The sequence below is a fragment of the Suricata suricatta genome, chromosome 5 (genome assembly GCF_006229205.1).
Source record: "Suricata suricatta isolate VVHF042 chromosome 5, meerkat_22Aug2017_6uvM2_HiC, whole genome shotgun sequence".
NCBI classification, from domain to species: domain Eukaryota; kingdom Metazoa; phylum Chordata; class Mammalia; order Carnivora; family Herpestidae; genus Suricata; species Suricata suricatta.
In genome coordinates this window covers 93,939,753-93,959,565 of record NC_043704.1, presented here as the reverse complement: position 1 = coordinate 93,959,565, position 19,813 = coordinate 93,939,753, and the positions used below count along the sequence as shown (strand labels likewise).

Genomic DNA, 19,813 nt, shown 5'->3' with positions numbered 1-19,813 from the left:
TAAATATAACCGTGTATCTATCTAGAGCAGGTAGATGTCTTTTCTAAGAATTTTGTACATTTTATAAAAAAATTTCATTAAGAAGGACCAATTGTACTCTAAGAAATGATTTGTTATGAGGTTAATAAACATTTAACTAAAGGCCAAAACAAAAATAATATTCTATAACTGGCATACAAATAAAACTTTATTATCCTCCAAACTGTTCTCGATACAGAAGGAACTATGAATCAGAAGTGATTAGACAAAGTACTAGGGAAGACTTGGTCCCATCCAGGTTCTTGTATCCTGATAGCCTGTACCTCTCTGTGCCCCTCATGGAACCAGATCACATGCTAGTCTGAGTCCTCACTCAAACATTTCAATTGGTTATGTTATGTGCGAATTCAGAGACTTTCTGTGTCCAATTGTTCAAGTCTCAGACTTTAAGAAACAATGTCTTCTTTAATTATACTGCTAATCTCCAGCTACTCTGTCTCTAATTGCTGTGGCACAGACCTTTGCAGATACAACTCTGTTCAAATGTCATAAATGTCCACTGTTGTTCCCTATTACAAAACACCTTCTTCTCTCTCAGACAATGGGTGCAGAGAGGTTTTTAGAGCCCTGGACCTGCCAGGCAGTGCACTGTTTTTCTTTATAATGAATGTATAGGCTGTCACTCCTTCTTACAGGCTGACTCTGTCTTCTCCGAACACCATTTAGGACTTAGGCCCCTACCCTGTTTTATACAAGAAACATAGTCATTCCCAGCATTTTGAGATTTAAAAAAAATTAGATTTACTACACATCTCAAAGGGGAAACAGAAACAATGTCCTACGTTACACATTCTCAGCAAATTGCTGCAAGCATCTGATTCAGAGCTGACTCGCCCCAGCCCCTCTGGTGTTGCTGCCTTCTGGACGTTTCCTCCTCCCCCAGCGAGCAGCGGCCCCACTAGCTGCCTGTCCTTCCTCCAGTCTCTCACCTGCAAACTGCATACTTGTATACCACTTGTCAGCAAATTAGAAGCCCTCTTTATACAGTGAAGGGGAGTTATGATAACAATTTAATCTCCTGTTACATTCACAATAAGCGCTCACAACAACCCATCCTAATGGATTTCCTCACCCCCCAGTTTACACTGAGGGAGGTTCCGGAGAAAAACCCAGGTTCTCTCTGGGAGCTTCATTCTAACCTACTCTACAATGTCTACTTCCTTGTCTGATGATGACAGTATCATCCTCACATAAACGAAAATCCAGACAAAATACCCAAATCGAAACCCAGACAGCTAGAGACACACAGCGCGATGGCTTTTATAATGCAAGACAGGAAAAAAAAAACCCACGGAATTTTGGTTTTGTTTGTCCCTTTAATAATGAAGGAAAAAAAACCTAAGTTCAAATCCAATTTCGAAGTTTTCTCCCTTAAAAAAAAAAATGTCAGCACAGCTCATTCTCCCTACCCACGTCACATAAAGAGAAAAAATCATTTTTAGGCATCAAGCATTTATCCAGAGTAACAATAAGCCATATTCTTAACCTCCAGCATTTATAAGGATGCATGTGGTATATCCATATATACAAAAGAAAAAAGGAACACTAGGTAACTCATTGAGCAAAAACTTATTTTCAAAGTTGATAGAAGAAATTGATGTAGTTAAAAAGACCTACCAGGAAAAGATTTAGTAGTCACATCATAAATACCAACACTGCTCTAGAGCATAATTCTTGGCTGTGTGTGTGTGTGTGTGTGTGTGTGTGTGTGTACAAGATTAAGGGTAACTGTTTAGTAATAATAATAAAGTTTGGTAAATGGTTACAATGGAAGAATTTTGAAGGGAACTGTGATTATTTATAATCTAATATTTATTATTTATAATCTCATATTATTTATTATTTAATTATCAGATTATTTATAATCTTATATTTATTTATAAGCTGGAAATAGAAATCTGAGAAGAAAATCAACAGGTATTCAATAAGGTAAAGGAGTATTTGTGAAAATGTTGATGAACAGTTCTTTTAATTGTCACTAACATTAACTCTATTAAATATCTACTAAACACAAACAGATTTAAGATAAATTAGAAAGCATTTCCTAAGCAGCAAAATAACAGCATTCTGGAATATAATGCCAAGGAAGTTAGGCATTCTCCTCCATAGGGTTTGTTTTGTTTGAGGGAAAGGAAAGATGGCCATCCCTCTTCCAAGGACAAAGGTGATTTTTCTGTCTGAAGAGGACTAAATGACTTCTCTCCTATTTCTGCAGTTTGAATTGTAGGAGCACCTTGCTCTGCACTATTTTTCTGACTTTTTTGAGGACAGTATAAAACCAAGATACATTTTTTAAAAGGAAATTAGAAAGTTTATTTCTAGTCATATTACCCACAATGAACTAATTTTGGATTTTTAAAATTTCTTATAGTGCCTTCAGAAGTAACTTTTGCATAATTCTTTTTCTTATTTACTAAAAATAACTAATCACAGATTCATAATCTCTTTCCTAAAAGCCTCGAGGGGTGCTTCAGTGGTTCAGTTGGTTGAGCATCTGTCTCTTGATTTTGGCTCAGGTCATGATCCCAAGGTCATGGGATCAAGTTCCACATCAGACTTTGTGCTGAATGTGGAACCTGCTTAAGATTCTCTCTCATCCCCCCTCTGCCCCACTCACATGTGCTTGCTCTCTCTCTAAAAAATTAAATTAAATAAATGGATAGATAGATAGATGAAAGCCTTGGAGGCAACTGTATTTTTGAATGCAGTACTTCTCTAATTTTGAAAAGATAATATGGCACAAATACCTTATATTATGCAATACCTCCAGTAAAGTCAGGGAAATATCCATCATCAAACACGTTAATATTTCTACAGAATTCATACAAATATTCACACAATGTGAGAAAAAGACTATAAACAACCTCACGTCAGTATAGGTTACATTTTCCAAACAAATTACAAAATCTTTGGTTTTCAGAATGGGTTGCATGATAAAATACAGAATGCCCAATTATTTGAATTTCAGGTAAAAAACAAGTAATTTTTTTGTATATATCCTAAATAGTGCACTGAACATACTTACACTAGAAATGTTACTCAGGGTTTATCTAGAATTCAAATTAACTAAATTTCTTGGTTTTTATTATTTGCAAAATCTGGTTTTTGGATTTCAGAATCACAAACAGGTGACTGTGGACCTGTAACTGGAAATATCCTAACTGAAATACTATTAACAGCTATCCTTCTAAGAGAAAAGTTTGGCTTGGGTCTTTTTGAAGGGAGTCACAAAAAAAGCATAGTTTTACTAAATATGTTTCATATCAGTGGTATTTAATAATATAAGATCTATGCAAATGCACCCACATTAACAACCCAAGATGTTTTAAAATTTACAAACAACATGACTACTCTAAAAACATTTTTAAATTTGCAGTTCTTTCTATTCCACCTTAAAATTCATCATCTCTGAAACATTCCTTTTACAAAATTCATAAAATTCTCCTATAACAAAGATATAGCTCCATCTAATGGAAATAATGTCCAATTACAGCCTTCATGAAGCTAGAAATATTTCCATGAGTGTTAGTAAAATTATAAAATTATAAAATGTGTGTAGACTACACACACACACACACACACACACAGTGGATGCTTTTCCAAAGGTAATGTAGTCATAGTTTTTGCAAGATCTGCTCTTGGCTTTAGATTTGGACTATGAAATATTATATTTTTATATTTCATATTCTATTTTGTTATGTATATATAATAAATATATAGAAAGTACATATATATTTACAGAATGCCCAATTAAATTTGAATTTCAGATAAACAAATAATTATTTATATGTATATATAATTTATACACACACACACACACACACATATATATAGTTCCTTGTGTAAGCCTTTTAGGCCAAGGGCTTGAGGAGGCTATAAAACACTATGGATTTGAAGGAGCGATAACATGCCACCTTAAAACATGCCTCTTTGGCATATTATATGATTTTTTTTAATTAAAATTACTTGGCAAACAGCCAGGGCAAGAAGGGCAATCAGAACCTCCTCTGTCCTCCAAAAGCAGGCAATAAATACATTCTGTATGTGAAAGTCACCTTTATTGTACTAGGCGTGTAGAAGGGATCCTTATGCCCAGAGACAGAGTTAGGGCTGAGAGGGCTGCATAAACAAAACTGGTTACTTAACTAATTTAGTACCCAGAGTCCAAATCCCCTTGGCTTGTCAATTCTTCACAAATTCATTGTTTCCTTGTCTAAAAGCATAGAAGCTTCCTTCTTTGGTCACTTTGAGTTTCATATTTTCATGGGGCTCCTGTCCACGCAAAATTAAATTTGTTTTTTCTCCTGTTAACCTGTCCTATGTCAGTTTAAGTATTAGACTGGCCAAAGAACGTAGAAGGGAATAAAGGAGAACTTTTCCTCCCCTAAAAATTGTATGCAAAATATTGTGTAACTCGCATGTGTGCGTTTTTCTGGAGAGAGCTTAAGGTCCTTACTAAAGAAGCCCATGAGCCACTAAAAGTTAAAGTTTCCCCCATACTGCCAATTGCTTCTCTCCAAGGACTAGTCACCTTTGCTGCATTGTTTTTCCCAGACGACCACAAACTAACTCTATACCAGACCTTCTCAGTTGCTGGCTCTGCTCAACACTTAAATACTGAGCCTGAACCAAACACAGCCTTCACTGTCAATAAGAAAAAGCCTGCCCCATAAGGTTTATATGACGTTTTATTTATTTTTTAAAATATTTTATTTACTTTTTAAAAAAATAATCTCCACGTCCAATGTGGGGCTTGAACTCACATGCATTTTAAAAACAAACAACAGCAAGATCTAGCAGAAGAGGAACCAGGAACTAAAAATAGAATCAGAGAGAAATGGCATCAAAGTAAAAAAGCCATTTATTCAAAAATTTCAGTTTATCTCATTAGCCTTCCTGTTACATAAGGATAATTCCATTTTCTTTCCGATTTTTTCTGAAATTTATATTTATTTATCGCACCATTTAGAAGGGAAAATGTTTTGTTCTGGAAGTACTTCAGTTAACATTTCTCAGTACTAATTTTATATATAAATAAACCATGTCTTCCTTGTTTAAGGTATATGAATAAGAACTGTTATAATCAAAGGTCAGTTTATTTTGGAAATATCTCCCTCTTGAGGGCATTATTATTTATGCAACAGGATGTTGTAAACTTGAGTGCTCTGCTATACACTGGGGGGTGGAAACTGTCTGTGTTCATCAAACGGAGGCGGGGTTACTAAACAGCAATACAGGCCTATCTACACCCACTTCTTTACATACAGATGAGGAGACTCAGGAGGCAGAGGGGGGTTGTCCAAGCCGGTAGTCAGCAGAGGCAGAGCTCTCAACCCCCAGATCAGTGTTCCTCCAACACCCATGCCTGACCATGGCCTTGTGCAGGGAGGAAGTAGCCCAGCCTGAGGGCAGGGGAAGCACTGGGTGAGGACTGAGAGGTGTGATCCTGGGCTACATACAATGCTGCCATTTATAAAGGGCTTTCTCTTCTTCTTTTTTGACCCATCAGCAGCCCAGTTTGGCAGAATATTACCTTCCCCATTTTGCATCTGAGGAAACTGAGTCTCAGATGAGCTAGCTGGCCCAGGATCACACTGTGTCATCCCCCTATCAGTCCTCACCCATGTGTATACATGCAAGCAGGGGAGGGGGAGAGAGAGAGAGAGAGAGAGAGAGAGAGAGAGAGAGAATCTTACGCAAGCTCATGCTCAGCGTGGAGATAGCACCGGGCTCGCTCCCACGACCCTGGGACCATGAACGTATATCAAGAGTTGGTCACTCAACTGACTGAGCCACCCCGGCACTCCAGGTTTTTGGTATTTCTATTTCGAAACACAACATAGTAAGGTTCTTCTTTAAATTTCCCAAATATAAACTTATGGTGTTAAATATGGTTTTTAAGACATGCATGCTCCTTGAGAGTAGCATATGCCCCCTCCCCCACATGGTGTGGTACAAGTTTTTCTCTGCCTTCGATTTCTGGGATTCAAAAAACCAGACCTGGGAATCAGGAATCTACTATCTCAATTATGATTAATTGGATTTTTCCCACCAAGGGAGGGATCTATTAACATCTTTTCCTATCTCCCTGAGGCAGAATGGTGAATTACACAGATCCTAGGCATGTCACAAACATTTGGTCATTGGTTTCTATTCTGCCAGGCCCTGTCCTGAGAGCTTATGGGTACTTAAATGTGCTTTCTGTACTCAGAGCTCAGATCTAATTGGGGAAGCAAAGGTAGGAACTGACAACCATAGGTCAGTGTGGTTAGTGGATGACAGGGACATAACAAGGTGCTTTGGAAGCACCCATACCCTGCGGGGAGAAAGGTAATCCAGAAACGCCTTCTGGAGGAGGGGACTGACCTTGAGCTGTCTTTAAGGAAGGATGGGAGTTAATGGGGAAGAGGAAAGAGAAAGGGATTCTAGGCACCAGTGGCTACTATTCATTGGGGGCCTTCTCTTTCAGAATCTTCACATTCCAAATCTCATTTAATCTCTATAGCCATCCTGCAAATTGCTATTCTTTCCCTTTCACAAATCAGAAAACCATGGACGGAGAATGATACCTATGGTCACACAGCTAGTAAGTTCCAAATCAGAACTTGAACCCAGGCCTGTTTGATTTCAATGCTCATGCTCTATAAATGGCTCAGTGGAAAAGGTTTCTAAACTTCTCTCTGCCAGGCAGTCCTTTCTTGCAGTGATGCACATTCAACTGGCTCCATTCAGTTTCTTAGGAGAATCAAGCTTTTTTTTTCCTGCCTGACACCCACCAATTGGCCTGAAATCAATCATGGGAGCTGGCCCACTGCTTGGAAGGAACAGTATGGAAGACTCCTCATTTGATCACCCCTATACTTTTCATGTAGGCATGAAACAAGCTTTTAAAATGGACTTCTTACCCTTTTCTCTCCGTTTCCAGCTGAGGTCCCCCAAACTGAGGAAAAAACTAAAAATATGCCCATTTTCCAAAGGGAGGTGTTTATAATCTCTGCAGAGCTTACAAAAGAGATGCTCCAATTCCAGTTGGGGAACCCTTAGTTCACTATCTGGTTGCAGGACATATGAGAAGTTGAAGACTCCGGGATGTCTGACTCATTCTTGAGAAATGAAGGCCAAACACAATGGCCAGAGCAGCTTACCTGCAGCAGTTGAGCGCTGAGATGTATGTTTTCACAAATGCAGGGTTATATACAATGACTGTTTCTCCTGAAACAGATATGGTCTGTGGGGAAAGACCAGGCCTCAGCCAAGATTTTGTCCACTTTAGAGAACTACTTGGAAGAGAGATGGGACCTCAAAGGAAAAGAATCTGTGTAGAATGGGCCACCAAATACTCAGCGGCTGCGGGTAGTAAGGGAAAAGTCTAGGAAATGCATTGTCCAGGTCACAACTGTTGCAACTAAAGATTCTCAGTGATAAATCTTTGAAAAATTTAGAAATGTATCTTTCAAGAGAAAGAAAAAGGTTTAAACTTTCTTCTTGTCCAGAGAGACACACCACCAAATCATAGCTCTTAAGTCAGAACTTTTCAAGATGTAAATGGACATTGTTGAGAAAGCAAAGAAAATTGAACATGAATTGGGTATTACAAATGTAAGCATTAAGTACTTAAAATGTTAATCATTGTTAATTTATTGGGTTTGATAATGGTATTATGGGTATGGTTTTATCCGCTAAAACTATCAAGCCAGATAAAGAGGTAAACTGGGGCAAGCTTAAATTACTAGCAATAGAGTTTATTCAGAGCAGAGGAAGTGCAATTTGGAAAATGTATGCCTTAGAGGATACAGGTGAGTCTGTTTGGGGTGGACTGTATGTGTAGAAAGTGCAAAAAGGGCGGAGTCCAGCCAGAGTCCATGCGGCAAGTTCATTGGTTTGAGGAGGGGCAGGGTTTCTTGGTGGATGTTCATTGGTCAGAAGATAAGCTGCAGTCTTCTGTAACTCAAGCCTTTACAGGAAATCAATCTCTCAGTTCTTAAGTTTTCTTTTCCTGAGGGTACACATGTGAGATTCTCCATTTCATTTCCTTTGGTTCTATTTTAGATTGCGATTCTTTCAGGAAACATACATACTGAAATATTTACAGGTAAAATGATATAATGTCTAGGATTTTCTTTTAAATATATACTGGTAGTGCTTTTTTCCCTCAGTATGAGTTTTTGTTACATGGATATGTTAACTTTGTAAACATTTGTTGTCTTTTACACATATGATTTGTGCACTTTTTGTGTATAAGTTCTACTTCAAAAATATTACAAAACGTTTAACTTGTTGGATTTTTTAAACTTACAAGTAATACAAATAGATGGTTAAAAATTCAGTTCTTACTTAAAGGGTATGCAGTGAAAAGTATATCTTCTCCCTGACCCCTCCCAACCAGTTTCTTCTGTCAGACGCAATAACTATACCAGTATTTATCTGGAGCTAATTTTATACATGTGTAAACATATGTGCAAGCATATCTTGGGGATAAATCCATGTCAATATACACAGATTTTCTAACTTTTAAAGTTCTATGCTATTTTACCATGAGCATTATCATACTTAATTTGACTAGTCACTTAGTGCAGGACCTTATTAGGTGGCTTACAGTTTTTGTGACTCTCCATAGTGTTTGCATAACTGTCCTTGACTCAGGTCTTAGTACTTATGGATTTTGAATTAATAGATCTGGCCAAATTGTCCTCCTAGATGTTTGCACTAATTAACCTCTGTTTCCACCTGGACCAGCCAGTTCATCTGAGACTCGGTTTCCTCACATGCAAAATGGGGAAGATAATATTCTGCCACATTGGGCTGCTGATGGATCAAAAAAGAAGAGAAAGCCCTTTATAAATGCCAACATTGTACTTAAAACTGGCCTTTCTGGCATTTAACTTATCCAAGCACACTAAAGCTGTAAATGTAGATAGATAGTGCGACCACCTCAGCAGAATCACAGAAATGATTTCCAGACAAGTAGGAAAATGAATGCTAATCCAGACTTCCTGAGTACTTTTAATCAGAGGTAGCCCTATAAGTGGGTAGCCATATGGGAAGAAGAAAAGTTACATTGAACTCACTTTTCAAATTGTAAACCAGGATACATTCAAAATAGAACATAAAGTTTTTTATTTTATTTTTTTAATGTTTTTAAATTTATTTTTGAGAAAGAGAGAGAGAGACAGCTTGAGCAGGGGAGGGTCAGAGAGAGAGGGAGACACAGAATCTGAAGACAGGCTCCAGGTTCTGGCTAGCTGTCTGCATACAGCCCGACACGGGGCTCGAACCCACGAACTGTGAAATCATGATCTGAGCGGAAGTCAGACTTAACTGACTGAGCCACCCAGGCACCCCAGACTTAAAGTTTAAAAATGAAACCATACAAGCACTAGAAGAAATCATGACTTCTTCTATAACTTAGAAATGGGGAAAACTTTTCCAACCATGGCTCAAAATCCTGAAGTAATGAGTAAAAGATTAATAGATTTAATTAGATAAAAATAAAAATAATGCTTCTAAAGCAACAAAAGCAAACACCATAGATATGGGGAAGAGACAAATGACAAACTCTAAAGAAACCATGCAACATACATCACAGACAAGCGTTTAATAGCCTTAATATATAGGGAGCATCTAAAAATAGTGAAAAGACAAAGAATTCTTTGTGTGTCCTAGAACGGGCATCCCACAAAAAAAGAAATGTAAATGGTCCTTTATTAACTTATTAAGTGACATTCATCCTCGCTTATAAGATAAATGAAAATTTAAACTATCCTGAAAACCATGTCTCACCTATCAGATACACCAAAAATCCCAAAATGGACAACTAATGCGTTGCTAAATGCATGGCAAAATGGACATTTTCATACACTGCTGGTAGGAAAGATAGTGTGTGTGAGCAGGGGGTATAAAATGGTACAAGCTGCCTGGGGGATATTTGGCAATATATACTGATATTACACATTCGTTTCTCTTTTGATGTGGGAGTCTCGCTTCTAGGAATCCATTCCAAAGATTTAACCTCAAAAATAAGAAAAGGCATGTGCTGGAGGCTTTTCATTGTAGGACTAATTATAGTAGCAAAAGTTTGGAAGCAATTCAAATGCCTATCAGTAGAAAACTGGTTAAATAATCTATGCTACGTCCAGATAGAAGTGATGGACTCCGGCATACTATTAAGTGAAAAAAGGTAATGTATGGTAAATTATCACTTAAATAATGGTATATACCTTTTTTAAAAATGGATGGCTAAACCGTACATTTTTTCTTAAATGGCTCCCTGCAGGGGGAGGGAGGAAATGGGATAGAGAGGACTAATACAGGAACTAGGCTTCTTCTTTTTTGCAAGTTTATTTATTTCGAGAGAGTGTGTGTGAGCAGAGGAGGGGCGGGAGGATGGGGATGGGGAAGGAGGATCCCAAGGAGGCTCTGCATGGTCAGCACAGAGCCCAGTGCAGGGTTTGAACTCAAGAACCGTGAGATCATGATCTGAGCCAAAATCAAGAGCCGGGTGCTTAGCCGACTGAGCCACCCAGGCGCCCCTAGTCTTCTTTAAATATACTTTTAGACTTTGGAAACTTGTAAACATTTTACAGAATTATAAAACACAAAAAGATTTTCAGTAAACTTTTTAAAATCAAAAGTAAAATGAAACAAAGGAACCTATGTGTCAAGTTTTTGTCCAAATCAGAGCAATGAATCATTTCCAGTGACTTTAAAACACAGGACTTTGTTCATTCCTAGTGGAATATACAATAAGGACAAAAAGAACTGCAAAACAGTCTCAAATTGCAAAATACTTATATTATGGTATTATTGTATTAAGTAATATTGGTATTGCTTTTTGGTAACTATTACATGTGTATTATGAGGTAAAACAAATAAATACTTGTGTTGGTAACACTGAAATTTTCAGCATAGAGAAAGGAAACAGGACTATACAGTAGATGAGGTAAAAACTGTCATGCTAAATTTGAATTAGAAGTATCAATATAAATTTTATTGAGTATTTTGAAGAATATGTTTTTTGAGAGCCAGCTGCATACTGCGGTATCAGAAACACTTGTCTTTGTGAAGCTTAACACCAGTGGAGGAAGAGAGGGTGAAGTAAAATGTATGGGACATGATAAATACTATGAGAATAAGGAAGATCGGGAATTAAGGAAAAAGGAGTGTTGCACTTGTAAATAGGGTCAGGAAAGGCTTTACTGAGAAGGGCTCCGAGTAAAGACCAAACTAGCCAGCTGGGGGAGAAGCATCCAGGCAGCCAGAGGGACAAGCAGAATAAGCCCTGATGCAGGGGTGCCTCTGGTATATTCAGAAACAATAAGGCCTCTGTGATCGGAGCTGAATGTGTGGTGGGGAGTAGAACGAGGTGACCCCTCTGAAAACCATTCTCCACAACACAAAGACCTTTTTCCAAAGTGCGGATCGCATTGGATCACAATGCTGTTGACTTAAAATTCAGTTGCCTCCCATGGCTCTCAGGATAACAAGAAAACATGGGTTTCTGTCCTTCATGTACTGGTTTCTATCTACTTTTCCAAATTGTTCTCAGAATCACCACTCTGTTCCAGATGGACTCTGTACTAACTAGATTCTCAATGTCCAGAGAATTTTACCTATGCTGCTCTGCCTGAAGCATCCTTCTTCCTTTACCCAGGTAATACGGTGTCTGTTCTAGGTTAGCTCAAATACTTTGGGTTACCTTCCTTGACTGAATCAAATCCCTTTTATAAACTCCTTTCTTCTGTTGTACTCAACAGTTTTTATGAAATTATTGTCAGTTTCCCTCACCGTACGAGAGTAGGCGATTTTCACTCCCTTGTATCCACAAGGCTCAACAAAGGAAGCACAGTAGGATCTTGATAACTATTGGCAGAAAAAATAAACAACTCAAACAAGGCTGTTAGGTTATTACTACTGTCTGGAAAAGAACAAAGGAATTGTACTAGGGTATAGGTTAATAATGTTGGGAACCACTTCAACAAGTTCTTAGTAATCAAGAGAATACTTTTTTAAATCTGAAGTGGGCTCTGCACTGACAGCCGCAAGCCTGATGTAAGGATCAAACTCCCAGATCAGTGAGATTCTGACCTAAGCCAAAGTCAAGACACTAAACTGATGGCGCCACTCAGGTATCCTTTTTCAAATGCCTGAGAGCGGAGCAGTGGAGGAGCAGGGAGGACAGAGGATCCCAGGCAAGGCCGCATGCCGACAGCACAGCTTCATGTGAGGTTCAAACTCAGTCGTGAGATCATGACCTGAGCTAAAGTCGGACACTTGACTTAGCCACCCAGGTGCCCCAAGAGAATTAACACTCTTAAAACTATCCCAACATTTCTGACCCAATTAAGTAAATCTGTACATCAGGTTAACAGTCAAGGTGTTATTTTACAAGATTTTACTGGTACAGGGCCCATGTTCCAAGTACTTGAGGTACCACCTTCAGGTTAGAAGTAGAAGATGCACATTCCTTGGGACCACTGGAAAACAAGAAAATTGATACGGCTCTAGAAACCCCCTCCCAGTATTCGTACCTCTTGCAATCTCAATTCTACCAAACCATTCTGCTTTGCTCAAAGACTGCTTTATTTGGGGGAAAGTGTCCATCCACTGAGAACTGATCAATAAACAGCCACTTTTAGACTTACCAGTGACGAGGCATGAATGAGGGGACAAGATTCTAACTCGCTAAGTAAATTATTCAGACAAGGAACACAAAAGCAGATTTAGGAGGTAAGAGATTAAGGGTTCTGACTTGAAGGTTTTGAGCTCATAGTACCTACAAGGCATCTGGCTGGAGATGTCAAGGAGGCAATTAAACACAGGTTTAGGGCACTGCCATGCTCAACCATAAACATTTTTAAGCCAATCAGGAGCCAGCACCCCCTGAAGCAGAGGGCAGAAGTGCTTCAATAGTGAGCATGTATATGCAAGAACTAGTCTAGGCACTCAGAATTGCCATTTTCAAAATGTACAAAAATGTTTTAGACTGTCAATTTAAAACATTTCATCCAGTAGTTCTACACAATACTGTCCCCTTCATGATTTTCTTATACATCACTACATACTTTAACTTGAGAACATCCTTAAAAGAAAATAAAACTTCAGAAATCCTGAAAACCTCCACTAGCTATAGGAAATTTAAAACAGAAGAGGCAGAAGCTTAACTTATAGTGCACAATGCTTTTATTCACCAAAACACTAGAAGTCCATTTCTAGATGTTTCTTTCTTTTGCATGCGTCATCTGTTTTATTAGCAAGCAATCCCCTGTAAGGGGCAGGTTCATCTAGTCTTCAGAGTCAGACCCGTCCTCATCTTGACTAATCTGGAAGTAACGAAGTTCGTAAGTCTCCTTGTCAGATGCAACCACACGAAGCCAATCACGAAGATTGTTCTTCTTAAGGTATTTCTTGGTAAGATATTTCAAATACCTGTAAAATAAAAACATGAATTTTATTAAGAAATGTAATTATCTACCATGCAAAAATTGTTATGTACGATATGCAGTTGTATTCATCTTCCATGTTCCTTCCAAAATATTTCCTTTGTATCAAACATTGTGCAAGGTTGCTGGGGGCAGAAGAACTGGGCAGCCTCTCAACGTCAACTAAGCATCAGCTGCTGTCCCACAAACACTATCCCCCATCTCTCTACGATAAACATCCTTCATGTTGAAGCTATGAAGAGAGCCACAGTAGCTTCCTCTTTGATTTTACTGCCATAACAACGTTTTTAAATTAAATATATAATTTCATCAGGGTGCATGGGTGGTTCAGTGAGGTAAACCACTGGCTTGATTTCGGCTCAGATCACATCAGGGTAGTGGGATTGAGCCTGGTGGAGCCTGCTTAAGATTCTCTCTCCCCCTTTCTCAAAACAGACCAACTTAAAGATTCTCAGCACACCTGCAGCTAGCATAAGGCTCAGTTCTTATAAAAGCTTTCAGCATGGTCTCATTTCATCCCTCCAGCCACTCTCTTCCATTTCTACACTCTGGTTTCTGAACCACCAAGCATTCCTCAAGCTTCTGTTTTTCTTTCTTAATGCTCTTCCCTTTGGCAGGAAGACCTCATTCCACAGGCAACGTTGCTAACTCAAGTTCTCTGTAAATCCTTGCATTCTGTATTATGTGCATGCTTAGAAGATCCTTGAGAATACTAATATGCGTGCCTACTTCAGTCCCAGCCACTACCTACCACCTTCCTTCTTCTCATTAGGCTTGTAGCCTTCAGCTTCCACCACCAGTCATTTTCAGCTACAGGAATGAATTCCCTATCTGCAGGTCTCACTCCAGCATCTCATTTAGATGGAAGACTTCCTTACCCATGGTATCTAAGAACACCAGCCCTGAAACCCTCTTTTATGTTTTTACACAGCACTTATCAACCACTTAATACCGCATTTCATTGTCTCCACTAGAATGTAAGCTCCTTTGGTGGTAGGTACTCGGGTTCTTGGCTCACTGCTGGGCTATCCAGTCCTACAACAGCACTACCATGTAAACTTGTTGAATGAATTAAATGTTAATTTAAAATGTTACATTTGGCTGCCTGCCTCTACTAAACAAACCACCAAAACCTTAAAATTATATCTATGAAAACATTTACATAAGGCAAATTGACACATTACTTTCAAGTTACACGTTAGGTAAGTTTCTTGCAACATATTCTAACAGTAAAGCATCTAACATCCTTAAAGTTTACATAGACTTTGGATTTCAGGGACTATAATGCACTGGTCAGGAGCCTGTATGTAACTTGTCTATATTCCAGCAGTTAATTACACTTACTGACCACCAGCCTATGTAATTGGCCCAGTTACTGAATGTATTTTCCATTCACATAGGCGATTATTATTAGGAAGTTGAAAACACTTCTGTTGTGCACCTCTGAACTTATCAACACATCTATCCTTGCATATGAAAACACTAGGATTATGTATTCTGTAACATTCACAATTACCATCATTTCACTAAAATATTATGGGAAACAAATACTAACCTTTTAGAGAACTGTTTCTCAGAAACAACTGTGATTTTATTCTTGAAGCGTTCAATGTGAACAACATTCCCCAGATTTCCAGTTTTTCCATTGACTTTAACCTTCTCCCGTAGAAACTGTTCCTATTTTAAAACAGGAAAAATGCAAAACTAGGGAAGAAAACCCTAGATTTTCACTAGGGAAGGTACCCTAGGAATAGAACTTAGGTTAAAAATCAAGAATTACATACTTAAATCATTAAGCACTGTATCACAATGATAAAAACAAGCCAAACAGAGTAATACTTACAAAATTTCCAGAATCAAAAATTCCATCTTCTACTGGATGAGTAAGGTCCAAATTAAATTTCCATGTTGACTTCTTAGGCTTCTTGTCTTTCTGCTAGATAGTTAACATAATTAGGACTCTTCAATTCACTTACTTTTATGCAAAACTTTAAAAATCTGTTATCAGCCCACAGATGTAGTGTGCTGTGATGTCAGATCATGAGATAGTGCAAAAACAAACAAAAGAAACAAAAAAAACCCCCCAAACGCTGATTTATCTACTGGATATGCATTTTTTCTTAGCCAGTTTGTCTGAATAGGAGTACACTCTTTGATTTAAACCAGGTTTTTGTGAAATCCAATGGTAATTCTCCCTGTTCACCATGCAAATGTCTCAAAAGTGCAAAGCTCAAAGAATGAAGCATATGGCTAGGCACTATTAGTTCTCTTCATTGAGAATCAAATTCCAAAAAATCCTATATTTACCATCAGAAAAGATTAATAAGAGAATCAATCTACTTACTGTAAATTAAAACTAAAACACCACCTGGGGTTGGTTTGAACCCCTAACCAAGTCCACTCTGTTCCAATTATCAAGAAATGTTTTATCGGCTTTATTTTCCAAGTCACTGATGTTCAGTTTTAAATTATCAGGTATTATTTACGATAGGCCAGGCCCTATGGTAAACAGGTAGCATACATCACTCTGCCCAAGCTCAAAAACAGGATACTCTACCCACTCAAGTCTAGAGAATTAAATCATGGTGTTATAAGAGAGAGGAAGGAGACATGTAATCCAGTACTATTCTTTAATTTAAAAAACATATATAACTTTAGTTTGCCATACCCCAAACTCAGAATATCACCTAATCGGGCTGTGTTGCTGTGGCCACTATCAATATACATTTGGACAACGTACTAAACACAGACAAGTAAGTATTTCTCAGAGGACGCCATTTCCAAATTGGATCCACCTAAATGGATACTAAATACTAATGCCAGTTTGCTTTTAGGTAGACGAGTAACTTGTACCAAAAAAAACCCCCTCCAAAACTCAGACCTGGTTAAATTGTCGACGTATAGCTACCTTTCTAAATGCTCCGTAGAGTGGTTTTTAAGATCTGATTCCCTTGTTCATTAATGACGTAACTAAAATCTTTTCACGCTTTTTTATCTGCCTAAAGTCGTGACTTCTGCGTTGTAAGTAAACTCCTTTATTAATAAAGACAATTCCTCCATAACTTGGTTATAAAGTTCTCTGAACTTCTGTAAGCCTGGGAGCTCCTTCTGCTGACAAGGCTGTCAGACCGGCCCGATTACCCACATTTCTTCCCGGGTGCAAACGAATAGCATAGCATCCGCACCACCAGAACGGAGATTGAAAAGAAAATGGCCCAAATGCTGCCCCACTACCCCGTTCGCCGTCGTGCCTCCTCCTTTCTGGCGCTGCCACAACCACCCATCCCAAGCCAATTCCGGACCAAGCTCGAACTCTCCTAGACCGCATGGCAGTCGCCAGGAGTCTCGGAAAAAAACTCATTATCTTAGCATCGTGCTTGTGTTCCCGACCTAGCCTCCATTTCTACAATTCCTTTATCTCGAATGAGAGGTGCCCAATTCGCAAAATATCTGTAGATGTAAAAATCATTTACACAGGAGTAACACGCGGCTACCAAGAGAAGACTCACTCACCGGCGCCATCTTGAAAGCCAACCTCGGGATCAGAGAACGCGACAGGCGTGCGACGTATATTTATACCAAAACGTGCTGCGTCACGCGCTGAGAGCGTAAACGCACTGCCTCCCGGAAGAGAACGCGGGGAGGCCGGTAACCCAGGAAACCGGGGCGTGGCCGGGGGAAGGATACGCTTCCTACGCAGTCTGTTTTCCCGGGAGCGCCCGCTAGCGGCCGTGGTAAAATAATTCACGATTTTCCGCTAAAGACAACACTAGTCCCTGGACCCCAGAGGTCGCTCCCAGATAAACTCTGCCGAGGGATTCAGGAATCATCTTTCATTGATCACTTAGATCTTCTTTCCAATCAGGGCAAGGCAATGTCTCAGGTTGCTTTGGGATCTTCTGTCTTATATTGTAATTACAAGCATCCAGAGAAAAAGTTATTTTATATTTATGTTTCATCTATGAGTCTTGTTTTCTAAATGACTGTTGAGGGAAATAAGCATCTTCCAGGGAGCCAAAATAAATTAGGTTCTTGAGGGGGGAAAAAGCTTCTAAGAGAAAAAAGAAAGATTGCTCTCGCTTGTTCACTTGTTGAGTGTGAATTAATTTTATCATGGAGTTTAGTTAGCCCTGTGTAGCAATTAAGATAGAGTCACTCTTGTGAAGCAGAACTTAGGTCAAGCAGTGAGGTAAGCAGCCAAGGGCACTGCGGGTAAGACCACGTATCTTCCAAGCCAGTACAGTTGATGGCACCAAAACTGATAACTAGCTGAACCAGAGGAGGTCTGGTTGAATCCCGTTAAAAAAGGAAGGATTTTTGCAGTCGACTGTCAAGACTTTCCAAATGCTGATCCTTTCATCTCTGACCACACCAAAATGGTGACTGCCCTAAAGGCTTTTCCCAGATGACTCAGGGCAGAACAGAGATCCTTCACTGGAACATAGTAAGCAGCAAGTGCGGAGAGCTGATCCGGACCTGAGGGAGGCATTATCATAACTGCACACTCAGAAAATGACTGCAAGTTTGGTTCATGAATTTCCTACCTCTTGTTTTATCTTGTGTGCTTTTCTTGTGCTGTAATGTGTGTGATGGGTAATAAACCAAGTTAACACAAAATGTCTTTGAGTTTGGAATCCTGAATCTGATTTATAATTTAACCTTTATGATTGAATAAAGCTAACATTATGGAAAGACACAACTCACGTGTGCACCTTCATAGCATCCTCTTGATACCCTAGGGCTCTTGACTTCCATCCAAAATGCCTCCCAATTAAAGTTCAACCAATTCTTGCTGAGACTTAACTACTAAAATGCATAAAGCACATGGGGGTGAATGTGGGGTGGGGACAGTTTTGATGACAAAAGGGAAAAATAGCCTTTGAACTTTGAAGAATTGTAAGTTGACATCTGATCAGAAAAGTGACAACCTTCTCAATGATTTGCAATTTGTTTTATGGAAGTGAAACTATCACATTGGGAATCAGAAGTAGGGATGGGGTGGACTTTTGTTGTTAATTCCAGAAAAGTTTCTAGAAAGTGACAACTGCGTATATTAAAAAAATTTTTTTAATGTTTATTTTTGAGACAGAGAGAGAGACAGAATGTGAGCGGGGGGGGGGGCAGAGAGAGAGAAAGAGAGAGAGAGAGAGAGAGAGAGAGGGAGACGCAGAATTAGAAGTAGGCTCCAGGTAGCACAGAGCCTGACAGAGGACTTGAACCCATGAACCATGAGGTCATGACCTGAGGTCAGATGTTCTACTGATTGAGGCACCCCGGCGCCCCTATTTTTTATGACAGTAGTTAGTCATAGTGGAAGCTATGCTTTAATGAAGCATACAATGTGTGGGATCTCACTATAAGTATTGAATTTCTAGGAGAAATGCATTTCAAGAAGATATTTTTTGGTCATTTGCCTCAAGAACCAGAATTTCTTCTTTAAAGATTAAGGGGAAAAAAGGCAATTGGCATTTTCTCCTCAAGGGCTGCTCAGGCTATAGAGCAGAAATGATCCTTGCACTATTGGGTATTTTGAAAATAAGCCATTAATTGATACACTATTTTATTTCTGTTGTTTTTGGCAAACTTCCATGTTATGACTAAAAAAACAAACAGAACAAAACAAAACAAAAAAACCCCAAAAAACCTTTTAAGAACTATTAAGTCATTTGTACAAAGAAGATATTAAAAATGTGCTTCAAACTAGCTAGTAATCTCGAAATAATTAAATTGAAACCATAGTGGACAAAAAGGCTTCTCTAATGTTTTAATCCTAAAAAGAATATTAACTAGAAATGTGCAGATGGTAAGATTAAATATTGTAAGTAACTTAGTACTTCTCTAGTTTTACACAGGCGGTATGAATGCAATGCCTGTCAACACCCCCTCCCAGATAGTTCTTACTTTGAAATGGATTCTAAAAACATATGAATTAAATGTCTGAAAAGAGTCAAGAAAATTTAGAACAATAAGGGGAAGTTACCTTTCCAGTTATTCAAACATAAGATAGTGTAATATATAATAAGATTTATTTCTAATATAAACTTCAATCCTTTGATCTACATGATTCTGGAGTCTGAATAGATCAATAAAATAAAATATAGGGGCACCTGGGTGGCTCAGGTAAGCACCAGCTTCAGCTCAGGTCATGATCTCACAGTTCGTGGGTTCGAGCCCCGTGTCAGGCTCTGTGCTGACAGCTAGCTCAGAGCCTGGAGTCTGCTTCAGATTCTGTGTCTCCCTCTCTCCCTGACCCTCTCCTGCTCACACTGTCTCTCTCTGTCTCTCAAAAATAAATAAAAGACATTAAAAAATAAAAAAAATAAAATATAGAAGGA

The 19,813-nt window shown here is 38.7% G+C and overlaps 1 protein-coding gene across 2 annotated transcripts; it reads right to left on the bottom strand.

The window, feature by feature from the left end:
• Window positions 1-13,200: 13,200 nt before the first annotated feature.
• RPL22L1 (ribosomal protein L22 like 1) lies at window positions 13,201-17,069 on the bottom strand. 2 transcript variants are annotated; one of them, XM_029940774.1, is made up of 4 exons: window positions 16,992-17,069; window positions 15,322-15,414; window positions 15,034-15,155; window positions 13,201-13,464 (listed from the first exon to the last, which is right to left on the bottom strand). In XM_029940774.1, the coding sequence occupies exons 1-4, from the start codon at window positions 16,998-17,000 to the stop codon at window positions 13,320-13,322; spliced, it is 369 nt and encodes a 122-aa protein (XP_029796634.1). In that variant the 5' UTR covers window positions 17,001-17,069; the 3' UTR covers window positions 13,201-13,319. The 2 variants fall into 2 exon arrangements, with proteins under 2 accessions (XP_029796634.1, XP_029796636.1); XM_029940776.1 differs by having other exon boundaries at window positions 15,322-15,411; window positions 16,992-17,046.
• Window positions 17,070-19,813: the final 2,744 nt, after the last annotated feature.

Coding starts and splice junctions, on each gene's coding strand:
- RPL22L1 (XM_029940774.1), bottom strand. Junction 15,156..15,321: donor TTTTTGATTCTGGAAATTTT/GTAAGTATTACT, acceptor GTTTTAAAATAG/GAACAGTTTCTACGGGAGAA. Junction 13,465..15,033: donor GAGAAACAGTTCTCTAAAAG/GTTAGTATTTGT, acceptor TTTATTTTACAG/GTATTTGAAATATCTTACCA.